Here is a 20,000-nt window from a genome sequence, read left to right as displayed (position 1 = left end):
TGTGTGTGTGTGTGTGTGTGTGTGTGTGTGTGTGTGTGTGTGTGTGTGTGCGTGTGTGTGCGTATGTGAGAGCGTGTGTGTGTATATATATATGTCTGGTCGAAAGATACAACCTGCTCAACCTTCATCTTGACAGCTTCAAGTTTCCTTGCCAGTTTCTTAAATGTAGGTGGAAAAGAAAACACAGAAGAATGAACAATGAACAATGTAATGATTATAATTTATTTTATATTATTTGTTTTTATTTTGTTATCATTTGTCTGTTTGATTCTCATTTGTTATTAGTTATATGTCAATTAATTATTATTTACTATTTATCTGTTGTTTGACTGTGCCTATGCGTTTATTTATGTAATTTATTTGATACTTACATTATTATAGTTTTTATTTATTTATTTATTTATATATTTATTGTTATTAGGACTTTTTTTCGCATCCGACCTAGATATGGACCAAAAGGTCTCCTGTCGGCATGCTCCGTCTTTGTAATCCTTCGTAAACAAACCAACATGAAGGTACGTGCGTTAGAGAAAGGGATCTTATCCTTTAAATAGGATCAAAACCCGTCCATGATTCCACTTGACGATCTCGTGACTTTCCTCAGAGGAGGAGGCAATTAGCTTAACCGCTGTTGTTAATTAGGCTTGTTCAAACTCCAAGAAGGAACTTGAGTGTGTGTGTGTGTGTGTGTGTGTGTGTGTGTGTGTGTGTATTCACCTCAGATCTGCTGCAGTCTCTGTCGAGACAGCCAGACACCACCCTACGGCAGTGAGCTCAGACCTCATTATTTGCCGATCTCTGGGTAGGTCTGAGACCACTCACACACCACACACCGGGACAGCAAGGTCACTACTCCTTGACTAACGTCTCGTACCTACTCACTGCTAGGTGAACAGGGGTTACACGTGAAAGGAGACAAACCCAACTTATCTCCGCCCGCCCGGGGAATCGAACCCCGGTTCTCTGGCTTGTGAGGCCAGTGCTTTACCAATCCGCCACCGAGCCGTTGTGTGTGTGTGTGTACGCGAGTTCGCGTGTATGTTTGTTTAAAAGAACTTCACCTTAAGCTGTGCAGAAAGAACGAGTTACATATATCAACCCCAAGATGTGTAATATTAAAAAGAAAACACTAAACATAATTTAAAAAATAACTCATAGCGAGGGACTTCAGGAGCAAGATGATGAAGACAAAAAAAAAAAAAAAAAAGTACCTTAAACGCTACAGACAAAGAAAACCGCCCTTATTTTCTATCTACCTAAGGTCGGTTCTTCCTTGCAGAGACTTTCTGTGCGGACCGACACGGGTAACTGCAATCAACTTGCACTTCTTGTACTAAACAACAAATTTTTCCAGCGCGTCGAGCAAATACTAATGAACTTTTCTCTCATAAACTCCTACAGTACTTTAATCAAATTCCAAGAACTTTAAGAGGCCTATTCGTTTTAACATTCTTTCTCCATCTCCCTTAAAATAGGAGACTAACGAGGGGAAACCATCTTCCCCGCGTATAATTTAAATATATATATATATATATATATATATATATATATATATGTATATATATATATATATATATATATATATATATCCATTTCCTTATGTACGAGCGGATCGAGCTAAAAATCCAAAGAATGAAATATTCCTATTCGTATCCGAATAGGCGACTCGTTTTCTCTCTCTCTCTCTCTCTCTCTCTCTAACCTCATCTGAAGCGAGCGGAAATTTATTGGATTCCCTTGACACAAAGGGTAAAAATAGTCATCCCATCTCTAATGAGAATAGTGGCGGGTTGTTTTCCCATCTGATTCATCCTAGAATTACAGGTCCCGTAATCATAATGACTTTGGTGCGGATTTTCCTTCCTATCAAGATTAGCATTACCGTCATTACCTAATTAATTATTCTCGTGCCATTCAGCGTTTCGCCAGCCTATTAGATGACATCAGGATCCTATTTTTGCAGTGATGATCTCATAATTGGATCAAATGTGTTTTGATGTTGGTTCAATGGCTCTTTATTTCTTTTGTTTGTTTAATGACGTTGGTGTGCCCTTTCATTCTCCAGTTTCCCTTATGAGGGAAAGAGAGAGAGAGAAAAGAGAGGGAGAGAGAGAGAGAGAGAGAGAGAGAGAGAGAGAGAGAGAGAGAGAGAGAGAGAGAGAGAGAGAGAGAGAGGGAGAGAAATGAATAAATAGATATATGTGCGCATGTCTTTGTGTGCGTACGTGCGTGTGATTCACCTTGGTCTTTGGATCACGTGTTGGACTCGTGATCGACAGCTATTTCCCTCCCGGAAGAGAGCTCAGAGCTCGTATGACCGATCTATGGGTAATGCTTTGACCTTACACGCACACACACACACACAACTCCCCGCCCACGAGAGTTGGAGTAACGACTCGAAGCGCAGCGATACTGAAATTATTTTCAGCCCTGGGCAGGATTCGAACCCGGACCGCCGTAGTGACAGTTTGGGACTCTACCAACCGCGCCACCGAGAATGTGTGTGTGTGTGTGTGTGTGTGTGTGTGTGTGTGTGTGTGTGTGTGTGTGTGTGTGTGTGTGTGTGTGTGTGTGTGTGTGTGTGTGCTCACGTTTTGATGTAGATACATGATTACTCCTTCCATACCAATTGGCACTTTTTCTTATCAATTTGAATACAATCGATTGGCAGGAGCTTAAGTAAAAATCACAGGAAGACAGCAACACCCGCCGGCAGAATTTACCCGGAATCTCAGAAACTCGAAACTCTTTAATATTCGCGATGAAAAAAAAAATCTGGTATACCAAATCCAAGGATTTTTTCCCTAAGACTTCCCAAAATCTATTTTGCTCCCAAACCCGATAATTTCCGAATTTTAGTGATTCCGAATAAGAGAGAGAGCTTCCTGTACCTCTTCAACCTTAGGACGAGCAAGGATTTCCCTTTTAATTGAGGGAAATGGAGGTTAATTGCCATCGAGGATGGGCGGAAACTTGAGGCGCTGCTGTGGATCTCCAAATGCATCCGAAGACGAGCTGGAGATGAGATGAGAAGCGAGGGCGTACGCCATGGACTAGGCCGTCGTCAACAGAGATCGTGTCGGTAACAGCAACAACAACAATAACAACAACAACAACAATAATGGTAGTCACGGACAGACCTACGTCTACTCTTTGATGTACAAATCTATTATTACTATTGTTATCATCATTGTCGTCATCGTCATCGTCATCATCACCATCATTATCATCATCTTCATCATTATCATTGTTATTACTTTTATTACAATTATCATGTAGATTGAGAGATGCGAGTGAATGCCTTGGTGGATTGAAGAGTGTAATGAGGAATAGACATTTGGGAATGGATGCTATGAGGAGACTGTATGAAGGAGTGATTGTGCCAACAGCACTGTATGGGGCAGAAACATGGAACATAAGAGAGGAAGAGAGAAGGAGTTTGAATGTGTTTGAGATGAGGCGTCTGAGAAGTATGATGGGGGTTACTAGGCTAGATAGAGTGAGAAATGAGGAGGTGAGGAGGAGAACAGGGGTGGAAAGGGAGTTGGGAGATAGGGCTGATGAAAGAGTGTTGGGATGGTTTGGACACATGGAAAGAATGAGTGAAGAAAGACTAGTAAAAGAGGTGTAGAAGGCAGATGTGGAGGGAGTGAACATGAGGGGACGTCCTAGGATGAGGTTAATGGATGGCGTGAAGGGGGCTTTGGGGAAGAGGGGAATGTCTGTTGAGGAAGGATGGGAGAGGACAGAAGACAGGGGTGAATGGAGAATGGTTGTATATGGATGATGATGTGATGCATGAGGTGGAATGGACGGGGGAATGTGTGAGCAAAATTTGATTCAGCCCAAAGGGATTTCTCCCCGTCTTCTCCTTTTATGCATGGGGAGACGGAGAGGGAGGTCACCGATTTAGTGAAGTGGCCTTGCTGTGGATGTGCTGTGTCTTGCAAGACTGCTTCTGACCCAGGGCAGTGGACAGGGTGCAGGGATGACACGTCGACCGGGAGGTGCTAAGATAAGAGGGAGGGTGGAGGGGTGTGGAGTGTATTCATGGATGGAATGTGTGGGAATGATTTTATGCCTTTTCCTCTTCGGCTACCTCCCTTGTAAGGGGGAAAAAGCCTTGGTATATGTATTTATGTATTATCATTAGTATCATTATTATCATTATTATTATTATTATCATTATTACTATTATTATTGTTGTATGTAAAGCGGATTTCAGCTCTGACTTGCCCCTCTCCCTTGTAAGGTAAAAATGCCTTTGATGTGTAATATAACTATACGTATATACATACACACACATGTACATATATATATGTATGTATACATATATATATATATATATATGTATAAATATATCTATATATATATATATTATATATATATATATATGAGTGGTGGTGAGTTTTAACGCCAAGAATCCGTTGAAGTTTTATTGCTGACGTTCCGTCCAACTAGGACTTCTTCAGAGTGTACACAAATAAGACAATGACAACTTATATATTCACACAGCTCACTCCGTTCCTCCCTGGTCAATGCTGCTGTCATCACGCTTTCGTCTAGCCTCGTGGAGAATTAGGCTGTTTGCTACCCAACTTGACAAAACCGTCCCGATGATTGCTACATGGGAGTGAAGTAATGTACGCTGCGTTAATTGTCCTCCTTTCCTTTTTGTCAAGACCGGCGGGTGGCCAAAGTTGTCGATATATACCACTTATAAGTTGGAGGTCCGGTGTGCTTTGACGTCATTTTTATGGTCTATCGTCCGCTTTTGAATTTCTCTGTTAGTTTCGCCATAGTAACTAGCGGGGCAGCTTCTACATGGAATTCTGTAAAGGATTCCACATAAAAGCTGCCCCTGCTAGTTTCACCATAGTAACTAGCGGGGCAGCTTTTACATGGAATTCTTTACAGAATTCCATGTAAAAGCTGTGTGTGTGTGTGTGTGTGTGTGTGTGTGTGTGTGTGTGTGTGTGTGTGTGTGTGTGTGTGTGTGTGTGTGTGTGTGTGTGTGTGTGTGTGTGTGTATTGAAGGAAGGACGACAAAATGAGTGGTAGGGTGGTGAGATAAACACCGAGAACCGTTGGAGTTTTTTTTATTTATTTATCTTTCGCTCTTAACAGAACTCCTTCAGAGTGGGCATACATGGACAGAAAATCAACATATATATATATATATATATATATATATATATATATATATATATAACCCGCCTGCTCCATGCCGCGTTCCTTTCCTAACCTACCCCATTCCTCTCTCTCAAAGGATTACAAAGGCGGAGCATGTCGACAGGAGACCTTTTGGTCCATAACCAGGTCGGATGCGGAAAAAAAATAATGATAAATCGACCAACCGGACATTTTGGACAATTAAATAAAAACATGCCTATGGTTACAGCAGGACTGGAATATTATGAATGCTCCCTCGACTATTCTCCTCTTCTTGTCGAGACAGCATTCATAACATCCCAGTCCTGCTGTAACCATCGGGGTGTTTTTATCAAATTGCTCAAATTGTCCAGTTGGTATATGTGATACTCCGGGAGTTGAAGGGGAGGAGAAAAAGGAATGGGGTAGGTTAGGAAAGGAATGCGGCACCGAGCAGGCGGGTTATAATATAATATGTTGATTTTCTGTCCATGTATGCACACTCTGAAGAAGTTCTGATTAAAAGCGAAACGTCAATAAATAAAAACTAACTATTCTCGGTGGATCTCACCACCCTACCACTTGTGTATTTATATATATATACATATATATATATATATATATATATATATATATATATAAATATATATATATATATATATATATATGCAACAAAACCACATGAAAATTTATACCAAATTGACAATAAGATCTTTCGTATACGAATAATACATTTTCAGACAAAATACATCAAAAGTAGAAGTATCATAATCGAACCCGGGCCCCAAGCGTAAGATGATCGTCTACTACCACTCTGCCAGCAAAGAGTATAGAGAAATCGGAACCTACTACGAATTGTAGGCAAGGATGCGACCCAAGCCGCTTGATTTCGCCCAGCCTCAGCAATCAAGATGGCACATTTCGGATGAAATTTTTATTCACTTCGTTGTTTTTGTTATGGAAAAGATCGTTGATTACAGTGAAGTTCCTCCCAGAGGGACGGGGATGGAGGCCACGAAGAATGAGAAGAAGAGTTCTGGAGAGGTTAAGAGGAGGCAGGAGCAAGGTACAAAGAGACAGTCGAATACAAAGACAGATCGACTGCGTGAGAAGTGAGATGGAGGTATGTAGGAGGATGAGAAGAAGAAGGAGGAGGAGGAGGAGGAGGGGGGGGAAGAGGGAGAGAGGGGGAAAACAAACAAGAAGAGAGGTAGCAGTATCGGGATCCAATAAGACAGCGACCGGAAGAGAGCAAGATGGAATAGGTGAAATATAGCGGAAGCCAGAGAAGAGAATCGATACAGAAAAAGAAGAAAAATGGAGGTGAAGAAGAATGATAAATAAAAAAAGTGGAGGATAAGACGGGATTAGCCCTTTCCGTATCGCATAGCATTTTTCCTTTCATTCTCCGTGGCGCGCACGCACGCACACACACACACACACACACACACACACACACACACACACACACACACACACACACACACACACACACACACACACACACACACACACACACACACACACACACACACACACACACACACACACACACACACACACACACACACACACACACACACACACACACACACTTGGTAGGGGAATGGATTAAAGGGATGGTGAGAAAACAGAGAAATGTTTGTAAATGGTTGAAGTGGACCAGGGATGGGGGTGGGAGAAGAGGGCGGAATGAAGGAGTCTTGTGTGTTTGTCCGCCAAGAGCGCAGGTCTTCCAGCCCGGCACTCTCAGTTGTCGTTGGCGTTGTTGTTGTTGTTGTAGTTTGTGTTGGTGGAGATGTTAGGGGTGATGGTGTTGCTGTTTTTCATATTGTTGTTGTTGTTGTTGTTGTTGTTGGCGGTGGTGGTGCTGTTGTCATTGTTGTCGTATTGTCATTATTGTCGTTGTGGTCACCGATGTCATCGTCATCATCATCATCGTTATTGTGATAGATATCGCCGCCATGATTGACGTTATTATCGTCGTCGTCCTTATCATCGCTGTTATCGCTATTATCGTCTTCGTCGTCCTCATTGTTATTATCGTCGTCGTCGTCATCATCGATATTGGCTTTCCTGTCGCCGTCGCCGATCAGCCCGCGGCGCCATCAACACCGACACCGGAACAACGTCGATGCAGCGGCGACGCGGCGGAACTCACTCATACGAAACCTTCCGGTTTACCGGGAGGAATTCGAGGAACAACCAAAAACTACCAGAAACTTCTAGAAGCTACCAGAAGCTTCTAAAAGCTACCAGAAGCTTCTAAAAGCTACCAGAAGCTTCTAGAAGCTACCAGAAGCTTCTAGAAGCTACCAGAAGCTTCTAGAAGCTACCAGAAGCTTCTAGAAGCTACTTGAAGCTTTTAGAAGCTACCAGAAGCTATCAGAAGTTAATGACGACATAAACCTTCTACCGTAAGCTCCCCCTCAGACTTCGGAGCTTCTGGCGAACGTTGAGAGCCTGAAGACCTTCTCAGGCGTCTTAGCTCCAGCAGCTCAGAGCATCGAGATAATTAAGAACATGATGTAAGTCTTTGCCAGGATATCCATTGTGCTAGAATAAAATCGCCTGGCGATAGACGGGATAAAATGGAAAGTACCACCCGGTATGGAAGGAGGTAAAGTCAAGACAGGTTATAAACCCTTTGGTTACAGAAGTGCCAGCGAGATAAATAAAATCGGCTGGCGACAAACGGAAGGAAAAGAAAATGTATCACTCGGTACGAAAGGAGTTAAATCGAGATGAGGCCCCTTTGACGCCTACGGGGAACCTCAGGGATGAATAAAATCACCTGGCGACAGTAATAGTGAGAGTTAGAGTGTCACTCGGGAGGGAAGGGGTGAAGTATTAAAATCTGGTAAATTATGTTCAGAATCTCACTGCACCTTTGAGATGAAGCGAGATTTCCCTGGTGACCTCTCACAGGATGACCATGGAAGTGGGTCATGTTATCAAGCGACCATTTGGTCCTTAGGGAGACTGCGTACAATATAACGAATCTATATGTACAAGTGACAACGGTTTCCTAACCATATTAGTTTTTTCTTCTTTTTCTTCTTCTTCCTCTTCTCCTCCTCCTTCTTCTTCCTCTTTTCCTCCTTCTTCTTCCTCTTCCCTCCTTCTTCTTCTTTTTCTTTTTCACTCAAAGATTTCTTCATCTCACGTTGCTTAATACTGACAGATGCAATCTCATGGCTCTTAATGACAGCGTAATTACTTTCAGTAGATATGGACAAAGAAATACCCCGGATTGGTGATAATAGAGGGATAGGTACCATTATTTCTCGATAGATGTAGATTATGCGAGGGCCCTTGATAACGACGAATAGATATATAGATAGGTAGGTAGGTAGATATATAGATAGATAAATGAATAGATAGATTATGTTGTTAGGGAGTATACGAGGTAACACATTTGAAACTCCCTCTGACACGAATTCTATATGTGAAGAGATAGAGCATTAAACAGCCATACTATCTGTGGCTTAGGACGGAGATACTGCTGAGAACAAAAAATTCTTGCTAGATGTTAGCGCATCTTAGAAAAAAAAAATAGTCGCCCCTTCTCCCCTCCTCCCCCCTCCCCCTCCCCCTCTCCCCCTCCCCCTCCCCCTCTCCCCCTCTCCCCCCTGTCCCACCGAGTGTGAGTGTCCGTGCTGTCTTGCCGCAAGCAAGCTGGGTCGATGGCGAGTCCATTGCGTGGGTTGGCGTCCAGCTCTAGTGCCAAGAGTCCCAAGCATCTTAGGCGCCAGAGTGCCTGACGCCGCCCTGGCGCCCTGGAACCCTGGAGCTCTGGAAGCACACAAGGCGATTCACCAGCTCCGAATGAGGACACGAAGGAGGCACAGTGCCCTTATTTCTTTTTAAATGGAGTGAAAAAATGTATGAATTGAATGGACGTAGAGGTAGTTTGGGTCCAGATTTTTTTACGATAGAAAATGGGTCTGTTCACACACATGTACGCATATAGACACACGCACACATCATACACATACACACACACACACATACACACACACATACAAACACACACACACACACACACACACACACACACACACACACACACACATAAACCGTTCGCCAAAAATATATATCTAAAGATGTTCTTCGTAGGCTCCCTCATCGCGTGGTCTTACGCTCAACTGATCGAAATCTCCTTTCGCCAGTCAAAATAGAATCTCGAGAGATTGTCATTGTGGTGAGGAGGTAAGTTAAACAACCACGGCAACATTACCCACCCGTGCCCCAATCCGACCTTCGCATCGTCTTTCCTCTCAATACAGCCTTACGTATGCCTCCTACTCTTCACACATACACTTCACCATTTTTATCTCCATATGTCTCACACAATACATCTCCATGATAATCTCCAGTTCTCCTAAACCTTCGTTGTCATGTACCTTTTATAGATGAATTGAAATTACTTATGATTCTCAGTCCCCTTCCATAATGTTTTCGTTTGTTATTTTGAGTGTTTGATCCATCCCTCTCCCTATGCACAGTTTACCATTTTCCACCCTCTCTCTCTTTTTTTTTTTTTGGCAGTTAAATGAAAACTAAACACAAACACCTATTCCCCCCCCTCTCTTGTAACACTGATGTATTTGAGTAAACGGGAACATCTGTTCTAGTCGTCTTGTCCCTCTAAATCCACCTTGCTGGAGCCAGACCCACCTATTTTTCTAATGTAATAGAAAATGTGTTTATCCTCCAATATCCCTGCATGACATATTTCATTTTCGTTTATTTTCAACAATGTGAATATCCCCTCGTATTCTGTCAATCTTTTTCTAAATATATTTTGCTCTTTCCCCCCATTCTCTCCCGCTTTTTTCCCCGTCATATATTCCATTACATTTCCACCGTGTTGACAAAGAGGGTAGCTGTCCGGGAGCGTTGAAAGTAAAGACACTTGAAGAAACGAAAACGATATTATATTTGGACAGCCTTTCATTCCGTGAGTGTCCTTCAAACCGATTATTGCCCTACGCAAACACTAGAATATCCATCTACCATTTCGTTAATAAAATGGAAGAGGTACAAAAATGCCTGTCACGTACAGTCTGTACCCTCAAAGGAGTCAGTATAGAGTGATTTACTATTAATCACTCTACCATATTAACCTTAATACATCTCTAATTTCCCATCTATGTGCTATTTGAAATTGTTTTTCTGTCTTCATATTCTCTACATAGTTAAGGGATCTATATAGTACAATGAGTATCACTTTGTAGGATTACGTCAGCGATTTGAATCAATCATATGACACGTGACAGCACCTCATCCTGCTCGATGGCGTTATGTCGTTGACGTGGTAACTTGCATAACCTTTACACTGATACCAATCAAATGAACAGCAACAATGAAACAGTCTAGAGGAATCCTTTGACCTTTTGGTCGTTGTGTTTCTCCAAGACTCCAACAGCAGCAAAGAAAGCAAAGAGGAATTTGTGTAGTAATTCAGTTCGAAGCTTTAAGATTCGTTTAGATAAACACCTAAGGAAGATCCTGTAATACCTGCTATTTATTTTATATTGTTTATTTGTTTGTTGTTATTTGTATGTTTATTATTATTTGTTTGATTATCATTTATTATTATCTATCTGCCAACTTATTGTTTATTATTGAAAAGGAAAAGGAGGAGTACAGGAAGAAACTGAAGGAGGAGTGGGAGGGAGTGAAGGATAGAGTAGAACAAGGAGTGTAGGAGGAATGAGGATGGTTCAAGGAGGGAGTCACAAAATGTGCAAAGATGGTGTGTGGAACAAGAAGGACAGGAGGAAATGGAAGGAAGGGTAGTGAATGGTGGGATGAGGAAACAAAGAAGGTTGTAGAAGAGAAGAAGCGAGCTTTCACAGATTGGTTACAAAATAGGACGAGGGAGTCATATGAGAGGTACAAAGAAAAGAAAAGAGAAGTAAAGCAAAAGGTAAAGGAGACAAAGAGGAGAGCAGATGTGAAATGGGGTAAGAGTATGACAGAATGTTTTGAAAGTAATAAAAAGATGTTTTGGAAGGAAATTAAAAGAGAAAGAAGGGGCGAATCAATTAGAGAAGAAAAGGTAAAAGGTGCAGATGGAGAGATGATAATGGAAGAGAAGGCAGTAAGGGGAAGATGAGCAGAATATTTTGGGGAGTTGCTAAATGTGAAGGAGGATGGGGAGGGAAAGATAGCTGCAGTGGGAAATGCTAAGAAAATGAGAGTGATGAGTGAGGAAAATGGAGGAGAAATAAGGAAGGATGAAGTGAAGGCAGTTGTTAAGGTGATGAAAGCAGGTAAGGCACCTGGTCTGGATGGATACCATGCAGAATGTCTAAAAAAAAAAAGAGGTACAATGATGGTGGACTGGCTGGTGAGGTTATTTAATGTTTGCCGGAGGGAGGGTAGAGTGCCGGAGGACTGGAAGAGTGCCTGTATAGTTCCACTTTACAAGGGAAAGGGGGACAAGTGTGAATGTAGTAGTTTCAGAGGGATTAGCTTGTTAAGTGTAATTGGGAAGGCTTATGGGAGGATCTTGATTGAGAGGATTAGGAGAGGAACAGAGGGAGTAATTGGTGAGGAACAGTGTGGATTTAGGACGGGTAGAGGTTGTGTAGATCAGATTTTTGTGGTAAGACAGATATGTGAGAAAGCTATGGGAAAGGGGAAGGATGTTTTTTTGGCTTTTATGGATCTGGAAAAGGCTTACGACAGGGTAGACAGAAAAGCACTGTGAGAGGTTTTGCGGATTTATGGGATAGGAGGAAAGCTTCTAGGAGCTGTCAAGAGTTTTTATGAGGGTAGTACAGCTTGTGTCAGGATTAGAAATGGAGAGAGTGAGTGATTCGAGGTAAAGGTGGGACTTCGTCAAAGATGCGTTATGTCGCCCTGGCTGTTCAACTTATACATGGATGGGTTAGTGCGAGAGGTAAATGCAAGGGTAGTGGGTCAGTGATTGGAGATGGTTAAAGGAAATGGAGAAAAGTGGGAGGTGAGCCAGTTGTTGTTTGCGGACGACACTGCGCTTGTGATAGGATCGGAGGAGGGATTGAGGAAGTTGGTGACAGAGTTTGGAAGAGTGTGTGATAGAAGAAAGCTGAAGATAAATGTGGGTAAAAGTAAGGTGATGAGATGTACAAGGGGTGAAAGTGGCAGCAGACTGGAAGTGAACATTAAGGGAGAGCGACTGGAGGAAGTGGATAGTTTTAGATACTTGGGTGCAAATGTGGCAGGAAAAGGTGGAGTGAAGGTGGGGGTAGAATGTAGATTGAGAGAAGCGAGTAAATGCCTTGGTGGATTAAAAAGTGTAATGAGGAATAGACATTTGGGAATGGATGCTATGAGGAGACTGTATGAAGGAGTGATTGTGCCAACAGCACTGTATGGGGCAGAAACATGGAACATAAGAGAGGAAGAGAGAAGGAGTTTGAATGTGTTTGAGATGAGGTGTCTGAGAAGTATGATAGGGGTTACTAGGCTAGATAGAGTGAGAAATGAGGAGGTGAGGAGAACAGGGGTGGAAAGGGAGTTGGGAGATAGGGTTGATGAAAGAGTATTAGGATGGTTTGGACACATGGAAAGAATGAGTGAAGAAAGACTAGTAATAGAGGTATGGAAGGCAGATGTGGAGGGAGTGAACATGAAGGGACGTCCTAGGATGAGGTGGATGGATGGGGTGAAGGGGGCTTTGGGGAAGAGGGGAATGTCTGTTGAGGAAGGACGGGAGAGGACAGAAGACAGGAGTGAATGGAGAATGGTTGTATATGGATGATGTTGTGATGTATGAGGTGGAATGGGCGGGGGGGTGGGAGGTGAGGTAGTATGTGTGAGCAATATTTGACGCAGCCCGAAGGGATTTCTCCCCGTCTTCTCCTTTTATGCATGGGGGGACGGAGGGGGGGTCGCCGATTTAATGAAGCGGCCTTGCTGTGGATGTGCTGTGTCTTGCGACACTGCTTCTGACCCAAGGCAGTGGACAAGGTGCAGGGATGACCCGTCATCCAGGAGGTGCTAAGATAAGAGGGAGGGTGGAGGGGTGTGGAGTGTATTCATGGATGGAATGGGTGGGAATGATTTTATGCCTTTTCCTTTTTGGCTACCTCCCTTGCAAGGGGGGAAAAGCCTTGATATATGTATGTATGTTTATTATTTGAATTTACCTATTTATTTAATCTATTATTATTTATATTATTTATCTCTTTGTTTATTTATTTGTTTATATTATAATTTTTTTCTCATCCGACCTAGTTATGGACCAAAAGGTCTCCTGTCGGCACGCATCCCCTTTGTAATCCTTTATAACCCTTTGTTTCCTCAACCCAACATCTGAAATGATGAAACCCCTCATCACCTTTGTGACCTAGCGTGTTCCCAGTGACCTTTCCAAGTTTCATCAACTCGTTTTTAGATATGTATTCCACCATTTTATAAACCTTTATAACTGGCCTAAAAAAAAAAAGGTGTACACATAGTCGTTGTAAATATTCAACGTAGCCAAAACTCACTTGTTTATTAAAAAATGCTCCCAAAAACTCGATGTAGAAAAAAACACTGCATCCAGTAGCTCTAGAAAAACACTTCAAATCCTTTCATACTAAAACCGGAATATACATACAAGTTGAGTAGGTTGATGCATATAATTATGTAGATTACATTAAGTCGCCCACTAGCGCCACTAGCGCCCATAAAAGAAATAACTAAGAAGCGTCTGCGTTTGATGTTTCGTCTTTATTACCAGGGCCCCATGCAGGTGTGCGAGAGCAACACTTAAACATTATCAACCCCTTCGCCTCGTTCGCTTCCAATAAACTGGCCTCGTTCAGCAGTGAAGGGCTTCAAGTTGAAGAGGGTCTTTACAGACTGAGACCCCATTACGGCAGAGGTCAGCCCCTAAAGTAGGCTATCATGCTACTTGCTTTGGCTACTTCGTTTGAGCAGAAACGATTTCGGTTACAATATTCTAGACTTCCACAAGAACATCTCAACAATGTGTCCACATTTGTATAGGTTTAACTTCTCTTAGTTCATCATTCAGCTTCTCACAATATGATGCAAGAGTAATTTGACATTTGGACGTTTAAAAAAAATCGTAACTGAAGTCGTTTCCATTCAAACGAAGTAGCAAAAGCAAATAGCATGTTAGCGAGAAATGTCACCACCTTAGGCCAAATCAATCGCCAGAATAAATTCGACAACCTCCGCCAGTGTTTGGGTGTATTGATGTGAACTAAGAAGTATGAGAAGACGAGGGGAGGGAGGGAGGGAAACGCGAGACTCTGGAAAACCCTTTATGAGGTGGATGCGAGTTACACGCCGCCATTCTATTTGTCTCGGCTTACGTCGACGTAAGTCGAGACTGGCCGGGCAGAACATTAGTCGTTGATGTAATAAAGAGCGTTCAAAATCTCCGTGTCGCCTTTCCCTTGTCTTCTCATCGATTTGTATCTCGTAGCCGATAACCAGCATTTTTATTTTCAGCGAAAATATCCCGTCTAAGGGGTGGATTTATAGAGATGGTAAAAAACGATTATAAAAAGGATGGTAACAGAAAAGAAGAGTTGCAGAAACTATATTTTATTTGCATTGTTCTTCGACTGGAGGTGGGTCTCTAGTCCTAAAAGGATGCTGCGTGGTTCTGCTCCTTAGGGGTGTCATTAAACCCCCTGGAATACGGACTGCATAAAACTTTCAGTAACTCCTTCTGGGTCTTCCAAGCCCAAAGTCATTCTCTAGCTTCTGAATAAAACCACGCGGCGCTAGCTACAATAAAGAAAGGAAAAAATTCTGTACTCACCAGATTCAGAAGAAAGACGTTGGTGACGGTCCTCATCTTCCGGTTCTGAAGGAGAGTGACAATGACGAGAGTGTTCCCCACCATCCCCAGGAGGAAGATGACCACATAGCAAGGGATCCTCACCGATCCCTCCGTGTCGAGCCGGACGGCCGAACTTCGACCAGAACTCCGTCCGGATCTGGTTTTGTTGTTTATGACGAAAACGCTGCCGTTGACGTAGTGGTTCAGGCTTATGTTGATGTTGATGGACTGGGTTGGAGGCTTGGCGTCGTCGTTGTAGTCGTCTCTCGCGGCCGTGGTATCCGTTCGTTTAATCTGTTTATGCGAACTGCTGAACGGTTTGTCGTATTTGAAGGTTTTCGCGAGGCTGTTACGGTTGATGATGAGGTTTACGTCATTTCCGCTCAGGTCTGACTTCGGGTGAGAGTAGTGTGTTGTGTTCGGGAGTCTTTTGTATGGAGAGAAGCCATTCCATCGCGACTTCGTGAGACCTTCGTTCATCATGTTCCTCATGGACATGGAAGGTGCGGTTTTCTTCACAGAACTCCCCCAGATGAGGAATGTCAAAAACTCGTCATTTTCGCCCTCGTAATCAAGTTCTGTGTCCTCTACTGGAAACTCTATAGTGTTTTTAATGTCCTCTGCATCGGTGTCCATCGCTTCATCTCCGCCGAAGAATGACTTCTGTTCTTCGACGACGTCACTGAACTTGTTATCTTTGATATTTTGGTTGATGATTCCAGAAGTCAGGTCCCTTCCGGGTTCGTAAAATTGTGAATCTTGAGACTCCGCTGTCTTTATGTCCAAAGTTGTTTTCAATCTCTCTTTGCTCAGACTGTCGTAGGGTGTTCTCTCAGTGGGGAGAGCCTGAGAGGGAAATATGGACGACGTTATTGGTGGAGGAATATGAAAGTGAGTAATTGAAGCACCTGATGGCCACCTTTCGTTTTCTTTTGGAATGTTCCATCGTGAGGTGTCCTCCAGTTCACGGGATTCCTCCTGGGGATGCCCGAAGCCCTCACTTCTTCTATCATTAATCTGGGTTTTCGTTCTCCTCCTTTCAATAGAGTCTCCTTTGGCTCCTTCCCTCCTCTTACCCTTCAGAATGAACTCTGATCCTTTGTTCAATTCCTCGGCCGAGAAGAGGTCTCCCTCCTCCTGCGTCTCCGTCATGGATTCGTTCATTTCTCTCCCTCTTCTTCGGTCGTATGTTAGTTGAGGTCGGTGGTTTGGATCTACAGAAGTCTCTTCGGTCAAAGTGCTTACCTCCATTAAATGTGGAGTTGGGGCCTGAAGACTTCGAATGAGCCCAGTTTGCTCTTCGGATACGCCGTCTTCAGAAGGAGCCCCAATACCAGAAGTCTTCGAGGACACAGGAACCTTCCTCGAGCCTGAGAGAATCTGATGAGCTCTTCGTGACGCACTCAAAGATACCGGGATTCGTCTGGGGTCTGTCATCGACCTCGGGAACCATTCCTCGGAAGGACTCTGGCTGTCACGTGACATCCGGTCCCCATAGAACCTTGCGGCTGCCTCACGACCGGAGCCCGCGAGGAAGGGTAACAGGACCAACATCGTCATTGTGGGCCGGAAGGCGAACTTCATCTCCGTCTTCGTGTACCGAGCTAGAATCTCTTAGTGCCGCGTTTCCAGGAGGCCCGGACGGTCTCTTGTTCTTGGGTCGCCGCCCTGGGGCATGGTGACGTCACATCGTGCGCGCGTTGTCTTCGGTAGATCGAAAGAGAAAAAGGAAAAGGTGGAGATTGTCCAAAGTCACTCAGCGTTATCTTTCCATTCTTGGCCTGAGGAGCTTGCCACTTCGTCGTACGGTCACCCAAGGATTTTACGTTCATTACTTCTACGGATTTTGCCCTCAGTACATTACGAGTTCACTTGAACGTAGGGGAATATCTGGAAAGTAATAAGAAGATCGTTAGCAAACTGAACGCATAGAGTGAACGTTCTGAAGATAGGATATCAAACAATGCAGGAAATATAGTACCAGTAGTCTTGTGTTCTATTTCAGAGATTTGGAAAATTATATTCATTTTATGGCAAAATCAGCTGATTGGATGGACTTGTTGCCACAAAGAATGCGTAGTAATGTTGCAACATATTTGTAGAAAATAAAGGGTAACACAATATCGGAGATTGCTTTTTTTAATATTCATTCATGGGTTATTGTTTTACACACACACACACACACACACACACACACACACACACACACACACACACACAACCTCCTGGCGTGGTGGTTAGAGTTCTCGCTTGCCACTACGGCGGTCCGGTTCGACTCCTGCCCAGGACTGAAATAATTTCAGTATCGCTGCGTTACGGGTTGTTACTCCAACTCTCGTGGGCGGGGAGTTGGTGGTGTGTGCGTGTAAGGTCACAGTATTACCCATAGATCGGTAATACGAGCTCTGAGCTTTCATCACGAAGCAAACACGTGATCCAATACCATGGTGAATCACATACACACACATGTACATACATGTGCGCGCACACATATACACATACATACATATACTCTCACACACACACACACACAGACACACACACACACACACACACACACACACACACACACACACACACACACACACACACATATATATATATATATATATATATATATATATATATATTTGTGTGTGTGTGTGTGTGTGTGTGTGTGTGTGTGTGTGTGTGTGTGTGTGTGTGTGTGTGTGTTTGTGTGTTTGTGTGTGTGCATGTGTGTGTGCGCGTGCGTGTGTCTGCGTGTGGGTTCGAATCCTGCATGCAGCTGTTATAAAATTATCGGATTGATGTCGCTGCTATTAGCGAATTTCTCTCATAGTTACAATGGCCATAAGCGTGAAAGGGATTTGTTCCGATCCTTACCCCTTACCACTGGTGAGCTTGGTCCTTGAGTAAAACAAGAATTGGGGTCGCAGATTAGTGATCTTTCCTATCCTCGGGAATCAGTTCGATTCCAGGTTTCAAGGATTTTATAGCTTCTGTGATGTAGTGGTCTAAGGCTCTGCAAAAGTTGATCTTACAGGTGGCTGAGAGCAGTGGGTTCGAATCCTGCATGCAACTGTCATAAAAATTATCGGATTGATGTCGCTGCTATTAGCGAATTTCTCTCATAGTTACAATGGCGATAAGCGTGAAAGGGATTTGTTCCGATCCTTACCCCTTACCACTGGTGAGCTTGGTCCTTGAGTAAAACAGGAATTGGGGTCGCAGATTAGTGATCTTTCCTATCCTCGGGAATCAGTTCGATTCCAGGTTTCAAGGATTTTATAGCTTCTGTGGTGTAGTGGTCTAAGGCTCTGCGAAAGTTGATCTTACAGGTGGCTGAGAGCAGTGGGTTCGAATCCTGCATGCAACTGTCATAAAAATGATCGGATTGATGTCGCTGCTATTAGCGAATTTCTCTCATAGTTACAATGGCGATAAGCGTGAAAGGGATTTGTTCCGATCCTTACCCCTTACCACTGGTGAGCTTGGTCCTTGAGTAAAACAGGAATTGGGGTCGCAGATTAGTGATCTTTCCTATCCTCGGGAATCAGTTCGATTCCAGGTTTCAAGGATTTTATAGCTTCTGTGGTGTAGTGGTCTAAGGCTCTGGGAAAGTTGATCTTACAGGTGGCTGAGAGCAGTGGGTTCGAATCCTGCATGCAACTGTCATAGAAATTATCGGATAAATATATATATATATATATATATATATATATATATATATATATATATACATATATATACATATATATATATTATATATATTCACTATAAAGTAATGTCGTAGCACATTGATAAAATAAACTTTTTATTCCACAGTCGGAAAAAAAAGACAATGTCGAACGTTCTGTATATTTCGATCACTAACTATGACCCTCTTTCTGCTGAAGAGGGTCACAGTTAGTGATCGAAGTATACAGAACATTCGACATTAGTGTCTTCTTTTTCCGACTGTGGGATAAAAAGTTTATATAAATATATATATATATATATATATATTTATATATATATATATATATACCAAAGGCTTTTCCCCTTTACACGGGGGTAGCCAAAAATAGAAAGGCATAGAAACCACTCCCACCCATTCCATTTCCTATATATTCCACTCCCCTCTACCCTCCTCCCTCCCTCTTATCTTGGCACCTCCTGGATGACGGGTCGTCCCTGCATCCTGTCCACTGCCCTGGGTCAGAAGCAGTGTCGCAAGACACAGCACATCCACAGCAAGGCCGCTTCATAAATTCGGCGACCCCCTCCCCTCTCTGTCTCCACATGCAGAAAAGGAGAAGACGGGGAGAAATCCCTTCGGGGTGCGTCAAATTTTTTCTCATACATACTTCCTCACCCCCATCCCCCACCCACTCCCCCTCATGCATCACAGCATCATCTATACAAAACCCTTCTCCATTCACCCCTATCTTCTGTCCTCTCCCGTCCTTTCTCCACAGACTTTCCTTTTTTTTGTAATGCCCCCTTCACCCCATCCATCCATCTCATCCTAGGACACCCCCTCATATTCACTCCTTCCACCTCTGCCTTCCACACCTCTTTTACTAATCTTTCTTCACTCATTCTTTCCATGTGTCCGAACCATCCTAATACTCTTTCATCAACCCTATCTCCCATTTCCCTTTCCACCCCTGTTTTCCTCCTTACCTCCTCCTTTCTCACTCTATCCAGCCTAAACCCCTACCATACTTCTCAGACATTTCATCTCAAAAACATTCAAACTCCTCTCTTCCTCTCTCATGTTCCATGGTTCTGCCCCGTACAATGCTGTTGGCACAATCACTCCTTCATATAACCTCCTCATAGCATCCATTCCCAAATGTCTATTTCTCATTACACTTTTCAATCCACCAAGACATTTACTCGCTTCTCTCAATCTACATTCTACCTCCACCCTCACTCCTCCCTTTCCTGCCACATTTGCACCCAAGTATCTAAAACTATCCACTTCCTCCAGTCTTTCACCCTTAATGCTCACTTCCAGCCTGCTGTCACTCTCTCCCCTTGTACATCTCATCACCTTACTTTTGCCCACATTTATCTTCAGCTT

At 43.2% G+C, this 20,000-nt stretch overlaps 1 protein-coding gene across 2 annotated transcripts in view; it reads right to left on the bottom strand.

Annotated features, from left to right (window-relative positions):
- LOC143026264 (uncharacterized) overlaps positions 1–20,000 on the bottom strand; it is a 315,001-nt gene that overhangs the window by 255,345 nt on the left and 39,656 nt on the right. For both annotated transcript variants that reach the window (XM_076186356.1, XM_076186357.1), the window contains exon 2: positions 14,930–16,840. In XM_076186356.1, coding sequence (XP_076042471.1) covers positions 14,930–16,534 — 1,605 coding nt within the window. In that variant the 5' untranslated portion in view covers positions 16,535–16,840. The remainder of the gene's footprint in view (positions 1–14,929; positions 16,841–20,000) is intronic.

Source organism: Oratosquilla oratoria, chromosome 6 (genome assembly GCF_046742065.1).
Source record: "Oratosquilla oratoria isolate Oo_2021 chromosome 6, ASM4674206v1, whole genome shotgun sequence".
Lineage (NCBI taxonomy): Eukaryota > Metazoa > Arthropoda > Malacostraca > Stomatopoda > Squillidae > Oratosquilla > Oratosquilla oratoria.
The sequence above is the reverse complement of the archived record's forward strand: the minus strand, read 5'-3'. Positions and strand labels throughout refer to the sequence as shown.